The sequence below is a fragment of the Parus major genome, chromosome Z (assembly GCF_001522545.3).
Source record: "Parus major isolate Abel chromosome Z, Parus_major1.1, whole genome shotgun sequence".
Taxonomy (NCBI): domain Eukaryota; kingdom Metazoa; phylum Chordata; class Aves; order Passeriformes; family Paridae; genus Parus; species Parus major.
Genome location: NC_031799.1, coordinates 3,310,801 through 3,328,369, shown reverse-complemented (window position 1 = coordinate 3,328,369; position 17,569 = coordinate 3,310,801). Strand labels below are relative to the sequence as shown.

Sequence of the window (17,569 nt, the reverse complement as noted above, 5' to 3'; positions counted from 1 at the left end):
TCAGTTGTGGAGGGTTAAAAATAAGGAAAAAGCCTGTGAGAACTGGGTAGGATTTTTTGAGTTAATGGCTCAGAAGTCACCATCAGCAAAGAAAATAAGTGTCAGTGCCAGTTATAGCAGTCACAAGAGTGCTGTGAGCTGCTCAGCACCTCCATGAGACATCATGAAGGAGGGAGCAGATGAAAAGGTAGCAGTTTACATAGACTATATTTGAATCTTGCTTTAGGAAAAAAAAAGTGTTGTGTATGACCATCTGTGGTTGTGTATTTTTACCACATGTTAAGCATGTTTTTATCCATGATGCTATAAAATACAACAGACTTACAGAATAGTGTTAGACCTTGGGGATTTGTCCTGTAAAGAGAAGGATATCTGCAAGGCCTCTCTCTCTCAATGATCTGTTGTAGCAATTTGAGGTATAAATAGAATTCAGAACATTAGCTTTGAGGCTCACCTGCATTGTATGTGGAAAACATAAAGACATTCTGGATCAGAACATAAAGACTTTCTTGATCTCCACCCTGGACAAGTGGGTCTGGAATGTGAACCATGTGAATCACCATTTTTTGAGGAGAACTGTACAATGCAATGTGCCTGGATGTGATGGAGAAGAGCAGTCTAACACTATCTGTCTCCTGGGAACAGGAGATTTGTCAGAGAGAATATAACTGTGGAATATGCTCTATTTTATACATCTGGCTAGTGAATCCCGTAATTGATTTCTGTGACAAGGATCAGAGATCCCTTTTGGGTGTTGGAGCTCACAATGGGAGTCATTAAATGGCAGAGTATACCCCAGCTGCAGCTGCCTTCTTCCTTCTCTGGCTTCTGTTTCTGTGCTAGTAAATACTCCAATAATCTTAGAGAGCACCGCAGCAAAGTTTGTATTTGTGTATAGCACTTGAATGAATGTTTTCTCTGCCTCAGCTTCCAAACTCACCTGACAAGCTGGAGCCTGACACGACTTGCTTGTCTACAAGTGGTACAGCACTGTTGGCCAAGTTAAATATTTTGCTTCTGGAAAACAGCTAGAATGACAGTAGGATAATTTGACTTTAATTTTGCTGTTTCTACTTAATATATTAGAAAACGTTCTTGTTTGCATCTGTATATCTGTCCTTATAAGACCCATATCTTCTGTCGTGGGCCGTGTTCCAGCCTGAGTGCAGCCTGGAATTCAGGACTCATATTCAGCAAGCAGCTGGGAACAAAGAACATGTGATGTGCCTGGGTAGTATTTGGCAGAACAAATTTAATCCACCTCTCTGAGAAGAGGAAGATTTTGCAAGTCAAATGCTTTCTGATAGAGGCATGAGAGAGTAGACCATGAACACAAACAATAGCAGAAATCTTTGGGAAAAAAAAAGATACATAGGTGGGATAATTATTTTGGGATGGGATGAACAAAAGCAGCAGTTTATTCTTGTCTTACACACATGGCACAACATACAGAACCAGCACAAATAACTTACAAAATCTCATACACCATGCTTCCTCTTGAATAGCTTCTATTAAGTTACAACACCATAACGAATCAGGTATTTAGTTACGACAGATCTCCAGACATGGATAGTCTCCCATTCAAGGAGTTATTTTTTTTGTAAGCTACTTAGACAAACATCTTTTTTTTTTTTTTTACATGTTGAATACAGTACAGTATCCTTAACAGAGTTCAAGATATTCACAATGAGAATTGAATACTTTATAAAACAGCAGAATTTCTCACCTCAGTACAGGCCAACATTCGCTCTCCTGCCTCTTTCTGGTTTAAAATGTGTTACAAGTCGTCTTTACTCAACTTTCCCAACTAAGAATTTCTTTAAATGAAAAAAACAAAAAACAACCAACAACATCTATTTACAGGGTTTTTTTAGATTTAATAAAAATGTCTTTGCTTCCCTTTCCCATTCAACCCCCATACCCCCAACAAAAACTGACATTTAGCTAGTAGAAATATTGACCCTCAAGCTGCTATAAAAATTAAACAAAAATAAATAAATTAGTGACGACTTGCTGGATACAAAATGAAAGATGATCATCACAGCCCAGCATTAATTCAAAAAGATGAGTTGTTATCCCCTAATGTCATATTTTGTGTTCATTGGAGACAGATGATGCCTGTCATCTGATTTCTAGAGATAATGAACTACTTATGGGCCAGCATACAAAAACCCCCATATTTTTTAACTGCAAGATGCCCCACTCTCTTTGATGCAATCATTTCCAGCTTAGTTATTTTCTTTTCAGAAGTTGTAACAGTTCTGATTGTGTTGTACTGACCTAAACTCTCCCAGTCTCCATTGGATAAAACAAAATTTCCCCATATCCATGGTCCCAGTGACATTTCTGGGTTGACTCAGAAGAGTTTTTCTCTGTGATTGCACCTCAAAACCCACTGAAGCCTGTGGGCATCTTTCCTTTCATTTGGTGGCTTTGGATTAGCTCTGCTTGAATGTGGCTGGCAAACTCTAGCCCTTAAGCAGTTAATCAGCTTTCTAAAGAAATAATCAAAAAAGATTCCTCTCCTTTATACATACAATACGCAATATTTTTACATTTAGCATTATCATAAAAAGCATGTTTATGTTATTTTGAAAATGTATTTTTACAGAAATCTATAAACACTGTTGTATCAAACACATTCTCAAAAACTGGAGAAAATACTGACACAAAACCTGGAAGAGCCTCAATGGAATTCTTCCAGTACTATTTGTCTACTTGCATATTTCATATTTCAGTGTCCTTTCCTGCAAACATAATTTGGCCATATGAGAACAGGTAAAGTAGACAACAAATCCCCAACAGTTTTAAGTAGGACCTAGGTCTGTTGTTTAATGAAAGTAGATTGACATTCAATGTATGTTTGGTTTGTTCTAACCTGGCATGCCCATTTTGCTACCTTTACTCACAATGGGCAGTACCTTAGTTCCCAAGTAGTCTCATTAGCTTCAATGGGATTACACGTGACAAATGATGTATGCAAAAATACTGAAAATCGTTTTCCACTTTTTTAACCCTTCTTATGTCAACAACTAACATCACTATCTTCTTCTTTATATATATTGTACTTGAAAATGAAGTAGGACTAATACTTGCAAACAATTCTGTATCAGAAGTTAGTGCACAAACCTTAGGAAATGATCTGCTTATAGTTGTGCTATAGTTCTGACAGCCTAAAAACCTATCTGGTATGACCAAGGCTAAATTTCACAGGTCTAAATGCTTTATTTGTACCCTTGTTATTATTACACTTGATATTTCCTCAGCCTGACACAATTTAAGTTTAAATAGACACGTGTCACACTGACATGAAGTCAGGATGTTATTTTCCCTTACCACCACCATTGTCAGTACAGTCAGTAATGTACATTAATTCATATACAATCAAAGTACTTTCCAAGTACTTTTTCTATGTAATATTGGAGAAATTATAAAGTGAATTTGGTTTTCTCTCCTGCAATATTTTAAAAATACACTGAAGTTTGGATATTGGTACTGACTGTAATGGCATTTGTTACAGTCCAGGAGGTTAAACACAGGAAGTTAAACAGCAGAATAAGGTTTTCTCATTTATCTCACTTTTTTGTTTATTTTTTAATGAAACTACAAAAAGAAAACAAAAAAAGGATCAATTTTTTTTTAGTACCAGTGAATCATTAAAATATAATTGGTGAAAAGTAATTGATTGTAATATCCTGTATATTACCTCATCTCAACAGAAATTCTTTTGAATGGCTTGAAATGTTTAAAGTGTAATCTTACCTAGAGGAAAAAAAAAGCAAGCCATATCCAACTCCAAATTTTAGCTATACTGTAACACGTACAGTCACCCGTAAAGGAGCCCTTTTAACAAAAAAAGGTACGCTAACTTGATCATTAGTTTGAAGTATCTATTTTGGTCACTGCAATAAAAAAAGTTGTATATATAAACTTACTAAAAAATGCAAGTGTAAGAAATTATGTAATAGTTCTACACTTAAAAATAATAGTTTTACCCAACATGATATGTAAAACAAAATGTTGAAAAAATGTTCATTCTTTGGGATGATCAAAGTATAAGTAACCAAAACTTACAAATATTAATTAAATTTTCATAAAAGAAGGTTTTTGGTGGAGGGGCAGAAAGAACTCCCCCCCTACTCACCCTCAATCCCCATGGCTTTTATAGATCCATCCCCTTCCCTAACAAGCCACAGGTGGGGTCTTTTTTTTTTGGATGTATTGTAATAAGGTTTTCTTCTATATATGAGTCACTAATAAGTGACTTTTTCAAAACAAAGTTTCTCCTTCTTGAGGTTTACAGTGCTTTAGAATTTACAGGCCACTTAAACTCTAGAAGAATATTAATCTGAACTTATTATGTTAAAGTTTAATGAAATAGAAATTCTGTTGTTTAATGTGAAAATTAAGTTATGTTCTGTTCTGATAATTCAATCCAATTTTATTTTAAATCCCCTGCCCCTCTTGGAAAAAAAAAAAAAAAGTTTTGTAGTTAAAAGCTTGTAATTTTACATAGCAAATAAAAAAAAACACAAACTGCTCCTTGCCAATGGAAATATATATAGTTTTTAAGATCATCCCCTCTCTAAGCTGCTAACCATCACATAACATATGCCATTTGGCAATTTGTCTCCTAGGATATTCACAAATTTCTTTCCAGTGCTCTCCACCTGTTCCTTCTGCTGAAGATCCCAAGGTTAACCGGCCAATGACCTCATTCCTTGACCCCCTATCTGAATCTAAAACAAGAAATTCAATGCTGATATCATCAAGGCCCTCACAAGGAATGTCAAAAACAAACAATTCATTGAACACTGCATTGGGGGTGCACTTCTTCACATGGGTTTTCTTTTTAGAAATTCTCTTCTTGGCATGGTACAGGTTCACTTTGACATAAGGGTCTGCAATAAAAAGAAAAAGCACAGATCAGATATTGAACAGTGTTTAGAAATTCCTTGGTCCGGTTGTTGGTAAATTCTGTAATTTACTTTAACATATAATATACATATCTATAAAATATATATTCAATATCATTATATCATAATGAATAGTTATTTTAAGTTATTAAACATTACTCATCTAATATATTTTTAAAATTTTTATTTACATCAGAATTAACCTCTTTAGTTTCCCTTTATGGGCACCAAAATTGTGTTCAAGGCAGGCAGTGAACTTTAGACTGCAATCAAATGCAGGTGTTTCCTTCAAGAGATAAACCTTGTCCTGCAGTCCATTAAAAAAAGAACATCTCTACCACATTCAAAGATGGTCTGAAAGTATACAAAATTCTCAAGGTGTCTAAAAATACGTATCATTGCTTATTTTTGTGTGATTTGCTTTTCATAGATTCTACTGGGTATAATCACCAGCACTAATCAAACTCATAAATAGAAAATCTTCAGAAAGGAGTGGATATACTTGGGCTGAGAAAATGGATGTGATATTTCTGTTGGGGTTTTACTGATGTCAATTAACCTGATTAAATTGAGGCCACCAATTGCTATTGAATAAATTTGACACTAAACTTTAAATGTGAGGGTATATTTGCTGTTGGAATGTGTATCTCTCTTTACACCTGTGCTGTTGATTTTGAGAAGGGAAAATGTCCATATTTTTTGCTGCCAACCAACTTTGAGTGTTTGCATTCCTCATAATTATTTAATTGTTGTGAGGTTTCCTTGCTATGATCTTCTATAATGACCATATTTGTTCTTTCAGAGGTGTCATTTTAAAAATCAACCCTTTCAATTACCTTGGCATTTATTCAGTGAAATTGTGGGCCTGTTTCCAGGTTCTCATGGTGCAGTGATATAGTACAAAGTCTTATTTACTGAACCCAGTCAAACATGATAGTTTATGCAAATAATCAGCCAAATTAATCATCAAGAATGCCTGAATACTTTTTTTAAAAAAGTAATACTAAAACCAAACAGTCCAATGCATTTTATGTCACAGTTATCAGAGTGAAATGGTTGGGTAAGTAAAAGCTGGTTTTGCTTGAACTGATAATAGTCTACCAGATTTCACTGTCCTCCTTCTCCAAGACTGATGTTGTGATGAGGGGAATGTCACAGAGGAAATTGTGGCTGTCCTAAGTGCAGTATGCTACTGACACCCAAATGTCCATTGCACCTGACCTTATTGATGAACAGAAAATAATGAAAAACTGTTTAAATGAAGCAGGTGTCCAGGTGCAACATGGCTGCCTGCAGAAATACTGCATTCTCATTATAGTTTAGCAAGGCTCTCTAGGGCAATGTAGGAAAAGCAAATAAATTTTATAGCTTTACTTTGAAGAGGTGCAGTAAAAAATGGATGTTCCATAGGGTCCAGGTGGATTCTGTGACTCAGAGTGCTTTTTTTACTGAGTTATTTTCCCACTTGGGTAAACTTCAGGCAGGTCTGTTGATATCAGCTAGCTGTCATGCTGTCTTCATGAAACCACCACTATCTCCTGTGACTTTGGGGTTGATTTTTAAGAGTACATATCCTCTCTTTTAGTCAAGTAAATTTTTGGGCTTCAAATACATTCCTTCTCCTTCTGATATGTGAACAAAATTTAGATCAAAAGGAAGATTTAAATGGAACTTGATGAAAGTTACCTATAGCTTTGTTGCATTGGATTCAGAATGAGCTAACTTTCCAGGTAAATTGCAGTATGAGAAATAGAAAAACTGTATTATTGGCTGCAGTGATATTATTATTAATTCAGTGACACTAAATTATTCAGTGTTTCCCAAAACTACTTCTTCTGCTTCTTTCATAATATTGAGTGAAATGGAAGATTACAAGTTCTATAAAGAAGCAGCAGGAGATGTGGTACTACAGCCCTTTTTTGTGTACTGTTTTTCTGTGTGGCAGTCTTATAAATAGGACATTGAATTTTATATTGTTATTATGTTATATAGCCTTTGTATGTCTTCTATGTTCAATTTTAGAATTGTCTTCTGAGGAGGTTCCATTGAATGAGAAATGGCAGCAGCCAGGGAGAAGAGAGGATAAAATCTGATCCCTCTTAGTGCACTGCAAGTTTGGCTCACAATAAAGCAAGAGTGTCATGCTGCAGCCTCCTCCCAGCAGTGGCACAGCTCACCTTTTCACATCGCCAAAAAAATGTTAGTGTTCAGTGGGCCAAATTCAACACAGAGTAAGAGGCTTCTTTTCTTCATAAATCATATGATGATCTCACTCAATACTGATCTTCTACAAATAAACTCATTTTTTTGTCATAAATAAAAGCTTTTGGTATCTGCAAACAACATCCCACGCTTATGGCAGATGGGTTCTGTTCAAGACAATCATAAAACTCATTGGTTTCCACTGCTAACAGATGTCACCTTTTTTTGATGAGATTGAAGAACAAATTTGTAAAATACATATCCTAGAAATAAAGCACTGACCTAGATATGAATAAAATGAATAGGCTGTAAATAATAAAAACACCTGCATTTATGGAATATTTTTAGTCTCTGAAATGCCACATTTCAGCTGTCTTTTTTGTCATTCTCCTTTATATTCTTCAGGCATATTCATTATTAAAACCATTACCTGATAATCCTGACACATCAGATTTAGGTAGATGCCTGGCTTTTAGAACAACGACAGTGAGTGTGTTTGTTGTAGATTGATAACAGAGAGAGACCAGTAATTCTCCACGACCAGATGATTTCTGAGGAAATTAAAGGACAAAAAAAATAAATGGAATAAAACTATTTATAAGCAATTATATTGACCAAGTTTTAAAGCAGAGTTGAAAGGGTTTATGGAATGTCTGAAACTGTGTAAAAGGACATAACATATGGAGTTATTCTGATTTACATAATGAGTATAATTCCCCTCTATATTAGTTATATAAATGTTCCTATAATTGGTTATCAGACTTAGAAAAAATAAAAAATAAATAGACAATATGAGTTTATATGAAATTACTGTCTTTGGAGAGTAGAAATTAAATCCTGAGAGGAGAAAAAAAATCAATTAAAAAAGAAAATTATCTTAAGCAAAGCAAAATTTCATGAAGACATATTGGGAGAAAAAATCTAGTACAAGTAAAGAAAAACTATTCAGTAAAGTATTTTAAACAGGAAATATTCAAACTGTCAGTGAAATCTTATCGCCTGACACTCTCTAAAGCAGCATAATACATATAAAATAAAGTTGAGATCAAAGATTTCCTTTATGATTATTTGATTTGAATTTGCAGGAGTAGTTTATTTCAAAGGGAGAAAGAAGGCAAGGGAAACAAGAGAAGCTAGTACCTTATATACCAGAAAATCCAATAAGTTATCAACAAAAATCAGTAACATATTTGTTGCCATATAGTGCTAGAAGTGCAAAATAACAGTATTAGCTATCGGTATGTTGCCTAATTGACTTTTATTTTATTTGGCAGTATGCTTGTCATTTCAAACCAATCATGTTAAACGTCAATACACATTCCACTTCCTTAGCAGACATTTAAGAGATGTGTGTGTGTGATGCCTGTGCATTTCTGTGGTTCAGCTGGGGTGGTGTAAATGACCCTTCTGGTCTGAACTGAGACAACACAGCATGAAATACTTTTGTCCCAGTGAAGTCAGGAAGTTCTCTTGGTAACTCCAGCAAGTCTATGGCTTCACCCTTACTACCTTTAGTAAAGCTGCAACCTGTATCATAATTCATAAGAGACAAGGTGGTGGCTGCACCAACATGCAAGTGCATGCTACGACATCAGCAATGTGGTCTTTAGCAGGTCCCACTTCCCTAACTAAAGACTACTAAGTTCCTAAAGAATGTGCTACACAGCCCATGCAGTTGACATTTCCATTGACTTCAGCAAGATTTAAGAAAGAACGGTGCAAAATATAAAAGGGGATGGAGGATAAAGGGAATAATACATAAATAGTTTTATTCTTTCATTGAAAAGCTATTAAAAGTTAATCAGAGGGAGTTGAGTCTGCTTGAGCTAACTGGAGTGGGTCCACTCAAACCTGCTGGACCAGGTGAACAAGAAATTAGATTTTAGGGCATTAAAAACTTATTTCAACATGCTCTTTGTAATGTTTTTGGATTTTTTTTTTTATTGCACTTGTGAAATGGCTTCCTCACACTGCCATTAGCAAAGCATCTCAGGAATTGTATGGTGAGCTTTTTGGCTTTTCTTTCCAAGATGGCAGCAGCATTACACAAGAATCATAGCTAAGTCTATCACAGCATTTTCAAACTTTTAATAAAAAAGATGTTACCCTAACATTTCTTTTGATGATCTCTCTGTCCATTAGTAGCCTTCCTTCCGAGAGTTCAATTCCAGCGAGAGGGATGAGGACTTCTCCAATGACATCATCTCTGGAAAATCTGTCGAAGCTCAAGACCATGAAGTGAAGTGTTAGGTCTTGAATTTGGCTGTAGGGGATCCCATAAAATGTGAAAGTCTCATCAAAAGCTGGATCTAAGGTTTTTCTCAGCACTCTGGTTTTCACCTTGTGCTTTTTCTCAGGCAGGATTGTCATTTTGATGTAGGGATCAGAAGTCATTGACTGTTCATCCATTGCTGGCAGCCCACGAGCTTCTTTGATGTTCACTACAAATGCTTTTCTCTCAAAGTTGTACTCTAAGGAGAAAAAAAGAGTTCCTAGCTTGTCTTGTTTATCTTCAGATGAGAGGGAAGTTATGGATTTAATGCTATCAGGGGATACTGAATCTTTCTTCCTTTCTGCAAAATGCTTAGGAGATGAATTTTCAAGATCTGGAAAGCCCTGCATTTTTGTGGTTGTTTTGGGGAAATTGCCATTTAGATCTCTCTTCTCCAGGTCAAGATGGAGAGAATTCTTTGGCATTGCTGATTTGTTCTTTGCTTCATTTTTATCATCTGCTCCAAACTTCTTCTTGCTGTTGAGATTCTCAGGGTAAATATCAACCCCCTTCAGAACATGGACAAACTTGTATGGAGGGGTCTTATTGGACTTGGAAGATTTGCGTTGGCAGCAGATCCAAGCAAAGAGGGAGACAGAGAAGATAAGGCCAAATGCACTAAAGATCCCAACCACTGTAGGAATTTCATCTGCAAATCAAATAAATAGCAACAAGCACATAAGCAGCAATACCTTAAATTCTGCATGATATTTAATAGAGCAATAATTCAGTAAAACAAGCTGATACGAGATGGTGATATCAGCAGGACTGACAGACTGGAAATGCTCTGCATTGTACACATTGCTCGCCACCTGCAGGCACCAGTGTGCAGTCCCACTCTAAGACATGCTTTTTATGCTAGTATTTTTCCATATGTGGAAAGTTAGGGAGGAAAATACTATTCCCATCCTAATAATAATCACTGTTCATAATTTTTCTACTGTCTCAGTAGTTTCTGAGCTTATATGTCTGTGAATAATACCATATCTCAGCTGTTTTCAGCTTTGGGTTTATGGAGGTTTGTTGATTTACTAGAAAACACTCTGAAATATACATTATTTACATCTGCTCTCCATAATGTTTCATAGAATACTTTGTACATTCAATTAGTTGTTTTCTAATGGTCTGGTCCCATAATTGCCTGGAGGTATCACTTGGAAGAAGTGAGTTTAATTGGAGGCAGCACTCAAGAGTTTCACTGTGATTTTTCAATACTTTACAGGAGGAAGTCTAACAATAAAATTAAGAATAATTATATAGCAAGTATCTTTTCCAGATGGATGTGACATTATGCAGCACATGTGAATTCAAAGCTGAAAAAATCATGCTAAGTTTATCATTGATAGCTACTAAGCTTTACATTTAAGACACTGAAGTAAATCTTATGGGGAGTTTACAGAAAGGGTCAGTACTTCTTAGAAATATATAAGAAAAAACGTTAAAACAATTCTCTACAGTTTTAATATGAATCCTATACTTACATTGAATAAAGAGAAACTTGAGCAAGTGTTACAACCTCCATTGCCATGTGGATATATTATTTACATATGGAGTATCATTAGCCTTCAAAGCATGCATCAAAGGGTAAATGAGCACAACTAATTAGAAATCCAATTTTGCCCATAAGTAACATTACTAAGTGAGTTTCAACCTCCCACAATGTAACAATCAGAGCTTAATCTTTATTCCCTGCAACCCTGGATGACCAGTAGAATATTAATGTCATGACATTGTTTATGCATAAAGGCAATTATGTAACAGTTCTGTTTCTCTCTGGTCGTTCTGGATGAGTAAAGGAAAACTATCCCTCTGTATTAGTAAATCAGCTTAATCCAAACAAAAGCTGGGCAGATAAATGTGCTGCCAATACACCTTTGCTTTTTAGTGTGATGATTCAGAAAAAAAATAAAAAAATCCACAACAATACTATCAGAGCAAAGTAGGACATAATGTTCCAGCACAGAAAGGATCAGGCCTGGCTATTAATTTTTTATGACAACACTTTTCTGATGCTTCCAAGCTGTACTAGTCTGCATACTTAATTGCAAGAACTTAACGAAATGACTGAATACGATACATATAACCAAAAAGTGTTTTTCCTAACTTAAGCACGTGGGTTTGACTTTCAAAAATTCCCTGGGCTGCAGAAATTGAAATATACATGATAAAAAAATAGAAAGCTAAAAGTAATTGAAAACTAATCAGAATATTTTAGAATCTTTTAAGAATGGTTTGTGTCTTACAACACTTTCTTATGAGATAATAGACTTTTCATAGTAATAGTTGTTATGTTCTACTTTAATTCTACAACTACTGAAAGTAGGGGTAGACTCAATTTGATGTTTAAAATATTAATTATCTTTCTTAAATAAGTAATTAGACAAGCATGATGTCACAAGTATGGTTAGAAACCTCAAGTGGGTGGAATAGGAAAGAAGATGAAATGGTAACAAAAATGGTTTTATATTTACAACTAATTGTGTCACAACATGAATTTCTTGCTTTTGTCATAATCAATTGGCTAATATTCAAGGCAGTGCATTAGTAGAAAACATCACCTACTGATTCTGGGAGAAGTTATTTTTCCAGTTATGTGATATAAATCTGGAGTCTCTTCACTAAGTCAGTGGAATGATCCTTGAATCAAACCACTGCTAAAGCAAGAGTAATATAGGCTAGAGTCAATATTTGTAAAGCAGAGTTCAGAAATGTTCCCTTTTACTGCTTTTCTGACTAAAGCAACTTACTTATGCATTTTATAAGTGCACATACAAGACTATTTCTGAAACTTCTGGTAACACACTACATGCAGCGAATTGAAAGAGCCAAACTGAAAAGTTCATTGTCATCTTTGTTATTCTCAATGAATCCGGGTTGGTTAAGATGCAGCTGTTCAGCTAAAAACACTGAAATTTGTATTTTCATCTTCCTAGCAATGTGCTTTCACTTTAACTAACACTTGACTTACAATAATAATAATAAAAGGAATGGCAACTATTCCAAGAATGACTTGAAGAAAGATTTTCTCCGTGGCACAAGATGCATTATCATCATCTAACTCTTGATGCATGTTACTTTAACAGAGACACAGAAAACAACCCCAAACCTCTCTTCTCCAAAACCGCACCTACCAAAATCTCTTTATCTCTTCCGGTACTTTACCAGGGAGGAGGAACGGGGAGGGAGGAAGGAAGAGAGATTAGGGAAAGAAAGCAAATTCACTCAACTTCTGAGACCTGAAGAGAAGTGGGGGAAAACCAGATCTCCCTTAACAAGCTGCATACTGGGAGGTACCGGCAGGCTCAGCAGATGCTGCTCCTGTCCCTGGGAGGGGAGGGGAGCATCGCCCGGCCCCGGGTGCGGGGAGCCGGGACGCGCTTACCGAACTGCTGGCGGCTGTCCGCTATCGGAGCCATGTTGGTGGCGAGCGATGTCCGCGGTGCTGAGCCGCTGTCCGCGGTGCTGGAGCCGCTGTCCGCGGTGCTGAGCCGCTGTCCGCGGTGCTGGAGCCGCTGTCCGCGGTGCTGGAGCCGCTGTCCGAGGTGCTGAGCCGCTGTCCGCGGTACTGGAGCCGCTGTCCGGGATGCGGGAGCCGCCTCTCCGGATGCCAAGCGACCCGCCCGGGGCACCAAGCGCGCTGCGCTGCTGTCCCCTGGCTATCCGCTCTCACGGCGCCGGGGTAAACGTCTTTGCCAGTGCAGTTAAAAAGAAAAAAAAAAAAAAATTAGAAAGAGAGGAAAAAAGGAAACAACAACAAAAACCAACCAAAACCTGAAGACACGAGCAGTGGGGACAGTGGAGGAGGAGGAGGCTGCGAGGGGACTGGAGGAGAGGGGGGAGGGGAACCTTCGGTCCTCCCCTTTGCACACTGATTTGCAACCCCCTTCCTGTTTTGGCTGTTCTGAGTAGCTCCGCTCTGAGACTGAGTACGTGGTTGAAACCCAAATTGACGCAATCCTGACGCTACAGGGCTGAAATCAGCACCTTTCCCGCCTCCCTCCCCCTCTCCCTAGCCACCACACCCTCCCTCCCTTCCTCTCTGTCTCTCTCTCTCCCTTCCTACACCCTCCTCCTTCCCCCCTCCCCGTCCCTGTCTTGGGATTGAACACGCACTCATCGATTATTTTAACTGCCTTGCTGCAGGTTATGAGCTCCCCCACACACCCCTTCACCGGACACAGACAGTGAAATGGCAACATCTGTGATTCAGTGCACCCTCTGAAAGACATGGGTGTGCCTCTTTTGCCAGGATAAGATCTATTCATTTACTTAATTAACTATCAGCTGTACAGGTTACAACAACGTGAAAGAGTTGCCAACCAGAGACAGTCCAGACACCTCAGCTCCAGCTGCAGGGCACATGTTTTTCCTATGACTGACGTGATACATTTACTGAATTTGAGTCACAAAAACTCCAGATGTGACTTGTCCCTGTGCCTCCTTCCTGCTTCCTGCCAACATCTACCCCCACATAAACATTCAGCCCCCGGTTTGGAAAGCCTCTTGATCTTCCTGCAGGTCTGGGAAAGAGATGACTTTACCTAGATACTTCTAGATTTTACTGGTTTAGATGTCTTGTCTCCCAGTGTGAACTGAGAATGTGGCAGGGAGACAGGGAGACTCTGGCAGACAAGAGGAATGTGGGGGGAACAGGACAAGAAAGCGGGGCTGCCTGTAACTAGAACATCTACAGTGTATAATAAATCAAACTAACTCCTTGAAACAGAGCTGCAAAAGCCAGCACCTGGCATCTGACTCCTCCTGGATTCAAATGGAAGTATAGTAGCCTGGTTTGGAGCTAATTCTTCTGCGTAAATGGGAAACAGGTGTTGTTGTTTCTCTAAATAACAAAATCCAGATGCAGACATAGTCTGGCATGACCTTACTCCATGGTCAGACACTTGGAAGCTAGTATGTCTTGCCCCATTTAAAAGCACAATCTTCCTTCTCAGTGAAATCAGTGAAGCCCCTGGGATTTTAGAAAAATTAAAGCACAAAGATCATGGAATCATAGATTATCTTGAGTTTCAAGGGACCTGTAAGGATCATCAAAGCCCAACTCCTAGCCCTGAGCAGAACACACCAAGGATCCCACTGTGGGCCTGAGAGCATTGTCAAAATGCTTTGTGAACTCTGTCAGGTTCAGTTCTGCGTCCACTGCCCTGAGGAGCCTGTTACAGTGCCCAAACACTATTTGGGGGAAGAGCCTTTTCTGAACATCCAGCTTAAACCTCCATGACTGAGCTTCAGGTCGTTCCTTCATGTCCTGTCACTGATCACCACAGAGAAGAGACCAGTGCCTGCCCCTCTGCTGTTTCTCATGGGAAATACACAGAATATATATATAGTTACATACAGTGATGATATCCCCCCTCAGCCTCCTCCAGCTGAAAAGACAAAGTGCCCTCAACCACTTCTCATACTGTTTCACCTCTGGATTGTTCATCATCCTCATAGCCCTCCTTTGGACACACTTCATCTCTTTCCTATGCTGTGGTGCTCTCAAATCTGCTCACAATATTAAAGGTGGGGCTGCCCCAGCCCAGAACAGAGCGGGACAATCCCCTCCCTTGCCCGGCTGGCCGTGCTGCTGTGCCTGCTGCCCCCAGGACAGGGATGTCCCTCCTGGCTGCCAGGGCACTGCTGACCCAAGTTCAACTTGCCACTGAGCTGGACCCCCAGGTTCCTTTTCATGGCCCTGCTTTCCAGCACCTCATTCCAAATCTCTCCATCATTCCCACTACCTTAATCATCATTACATCCCATTCCTTTTAATATAGTGCAGAGTATAACTTGGCACTACTGTTCCTCTTACAAACATCTGGAGTACAATGAATTTGGGTGTAAGAAGACTGAAGAAATTGTTGTTGAGCTCTTTTTTTGGTCTATTTTGGCAGCACAATTTGATTTGGAATATTTAGATCCACATGTTGGCACAAATACAAACAAACCTGGCTCAATGTCTTTATTCTTTCTGGCAATCATCATTCCCCTGGCCCTGCTACCCACTTCTCTTTCTCTGTCCAAAATCCAGCCTTGTTCAAAATGTGCAGACATTGAAAGTAATCACATTTGATTTTAGACTTCATTCCAGGTATATGAACCTCCAGAAATGACTGAAATAAACAAAATTCTAAGAAAAATAAATAAAAATTGGAGTTAAGCTTGTATAACTGGGTTATTGGATTATTTTAAATTACTATGTCTGGACTTTAAAAACAAAGGACTGAGAATCAATATATGATATATCTGGGTAGTGCATTTATCCTACTTGAACTGGGATAGGGTAAGTATATATATTATGTTAACACTTGAATTATTTTAAGTAATTTTTGAGTACTTTTTTATTTTATTTTTTTAGCAAACCCCAAGACTTCCTTTGTCAAAATATACATCATTTAGAGACCACATGGAATTATAAAAATGATTGATTCTTGTTTTCTCCTGTTCAGCTTCTCATAGGTTCCAGGGATATATAAAAAGCTTTTACTCAATATGTTCTTAATTTTTATAATTCACAGGGATCATTTCATTCAGCAATTTCTTTCTTTTTTTTTATTTTCTTTTTCTTTTCTGGAACAATGCTGATGAAATGGGGAAGATAGGTGTCCTTTTATTTCTTTTCTTTCCTCCTTTTCGGAAATTTGTAATTGTTCATGGTAGGTTTTGGATAGTGATGTTGTGTGCTGTATAAACAAAGAGAGCCCTTCTTTTCATTTCACTTTAATAAGGGTAACATAAAAGAGGTTTCACAACAGCAAGTCTCTGTCTTTAGAAACTTTGAGCTGCCAACTCCTTGTATATACAGAAGCATGTGAAAACATATCTGTAGAGATGAAAATTAATCATTTAATCTCTTTATTGCTTTGGTCAGTGAAATAGCAAATAAACATTTTTTACATCACACATGAATCTTCTGTATTTAATACAGGACTCCACATAATGGAACAGAGTGCTCATCACAGAAAATACTTGAGGAGGAGGTGGAGCACTGAGCTGCTGACACATCTCGAGACAGACACACGTTTGCTGCCTGCGTTGTGCAAGCACCATCTAGTGTACATCTCAGACCCATCAGCACTGGATGACGAACGTGCACCCCTGCAGGCACTGGATGTATAACCAACTCACTGCTGATTCATTGCACTTCTGACAAGTGTCCAGAGAGAAAATTGTGTGAATCCTGTGTGTTTCTTAACCAATTAAATGATGGCCTTTTTGCCCTGCAAAACAGTAATGACTCTTCATTTCTGTGACTGTAAGTTCTTCACATTTCCCTCTGCTCTAAGGCAGCATTGTGTATGCTTCCCTTCACACAGTCTGCAACAGGCTCTTCAATACAAACTCCATCTAGAAACTCACTGCTGAGGTAATATTCCCTTCTTTTCTTCCAGCAAACGATCTCAAACACTTTCTGCTCAGAAACAGAACATTAAAAGGAGCTGGTTGAGATTTTGCCTGCACTGAATAAAAATGGATTGATCATCTGGAAAATATCACAGTATGTGATCTGGCTGACTGTATCACAACAAGACCTTCTGTGGTCTGAAAACCAGATTACTGGTGCACATGCATGTGCAGAGCATCCCCCTGCTACTCCAAGAAGAGGGAGAGTGGTTGCTAAGTGACAGAGACTGTACACTTCCCATAACAGATAGTCCCCAAATACACATATAGGGCTGGAAAATGTGCCCCCCACCTGCAAATGAATTGTCACTGTTTTTCAGATCCTCAGGCCTATATGTGAAGAAAACATAGTCCTTTCTGATTACAAAAGAAAAAAACCCCAAAGTTATTTTAAACAAGTGTCCCCCCAGTCCTCTCCCCAGCCCCCTCAAAGTCAGCCAACACTTAAAATGAAACTCAGAGATTTATATGTATTAGGGGAAGCTGGGAAAGTAGCCCCTTTACATCTCTGTAGCATGTGTCCCTGGAGCTTAAAGACAGTTTCACATTTTCAAAAATAGCATATCATTTTGAGTTCTGCAGTTGCCAGGTGCCAAACTACAGACATTAATTAATACTATTCAACACCTATGAAAATCAAGCCCTCCAGCCATGCTTACAAAATAAAACCTCAGCAAGAACACTGATATCAGTCCCTGGTTTTGGGAAGTGAAGAACATTCAGCATTCTAAAAATCAAACAACTTCAAAGGAATCTCCAAAGGATTTAGGTA

At 38.1% G+C, this 17,569-nt stretch overlaps 1 protein-coding gene across 2 annotated transcripts; it reads right to left on the bottom strand.

The window, feature by feature from the left end:
- Window positions 1–1,384: 1,384 nt before the first annotated feature.
- SYT4 (synaptotagmin 4) lies at window positions 1,385–13,328 on the bottom strand. 2 transcript variants are annotated; one of them, XM_015615531.3, is made up of 4 exons: window positions 12,773–13,328; window positions 9,231–10,039; window positions 7,549–7,669; window positions 1,385–4,901 (listed from the first exon to the last, which is right to left on the bottom strand). In XM_015615531.3, the coding sequence occupies exons 1-4, from the start codon at window positions 12,804–12,806 to the stop codon at window positions 4,594–4,596; spliced, it is 1,272 nt and encodes a 423-aa protein (XP_015471017.1). In that variant the 5' UTR covers window positions 12,807–13,328; the 3' UTR covers window positions 1,385–4,593. The 2 variants fall into 2 exon arrangements, with proteins under 2 accessions (XP_015471017.1, XP_015471016.1); XM_015615530.3 differs by having other exon boundaries at window positions 9,225–10,039; window positions 12,773–13,327.
- Between the last annotated feature and the right edge of the window lie 4,241 nt (window positions 13,329–17,569).

What these genes read in the sequence shown, in the direction of transcription:
- SYT4 (XM_015615530.3), bottom strand. Translation starts at nt 12,806, where the DNA reads ATGGCTCCGATAGCGGACAGCCGCCAGCAGTTCG. An exon ending in GGACAGCCGCCAGCAGTTCG is followed by an intron (nt 10,040 to 12,772) that starts GTAAGCGCGTCC and finishes TTTGATTTGCAG; the next exon opens with ATGAAATTCCTACAGTGGTT. An exon ending in TGATGTGTCAGGATTATCAG is followed by an intron (nt 4,902 to 7,548) that starts GTAATGGTTTTA and finishes TTTTTATTGCAG; the next exon opens with ACCCTTATGTCAAAGTGAAC.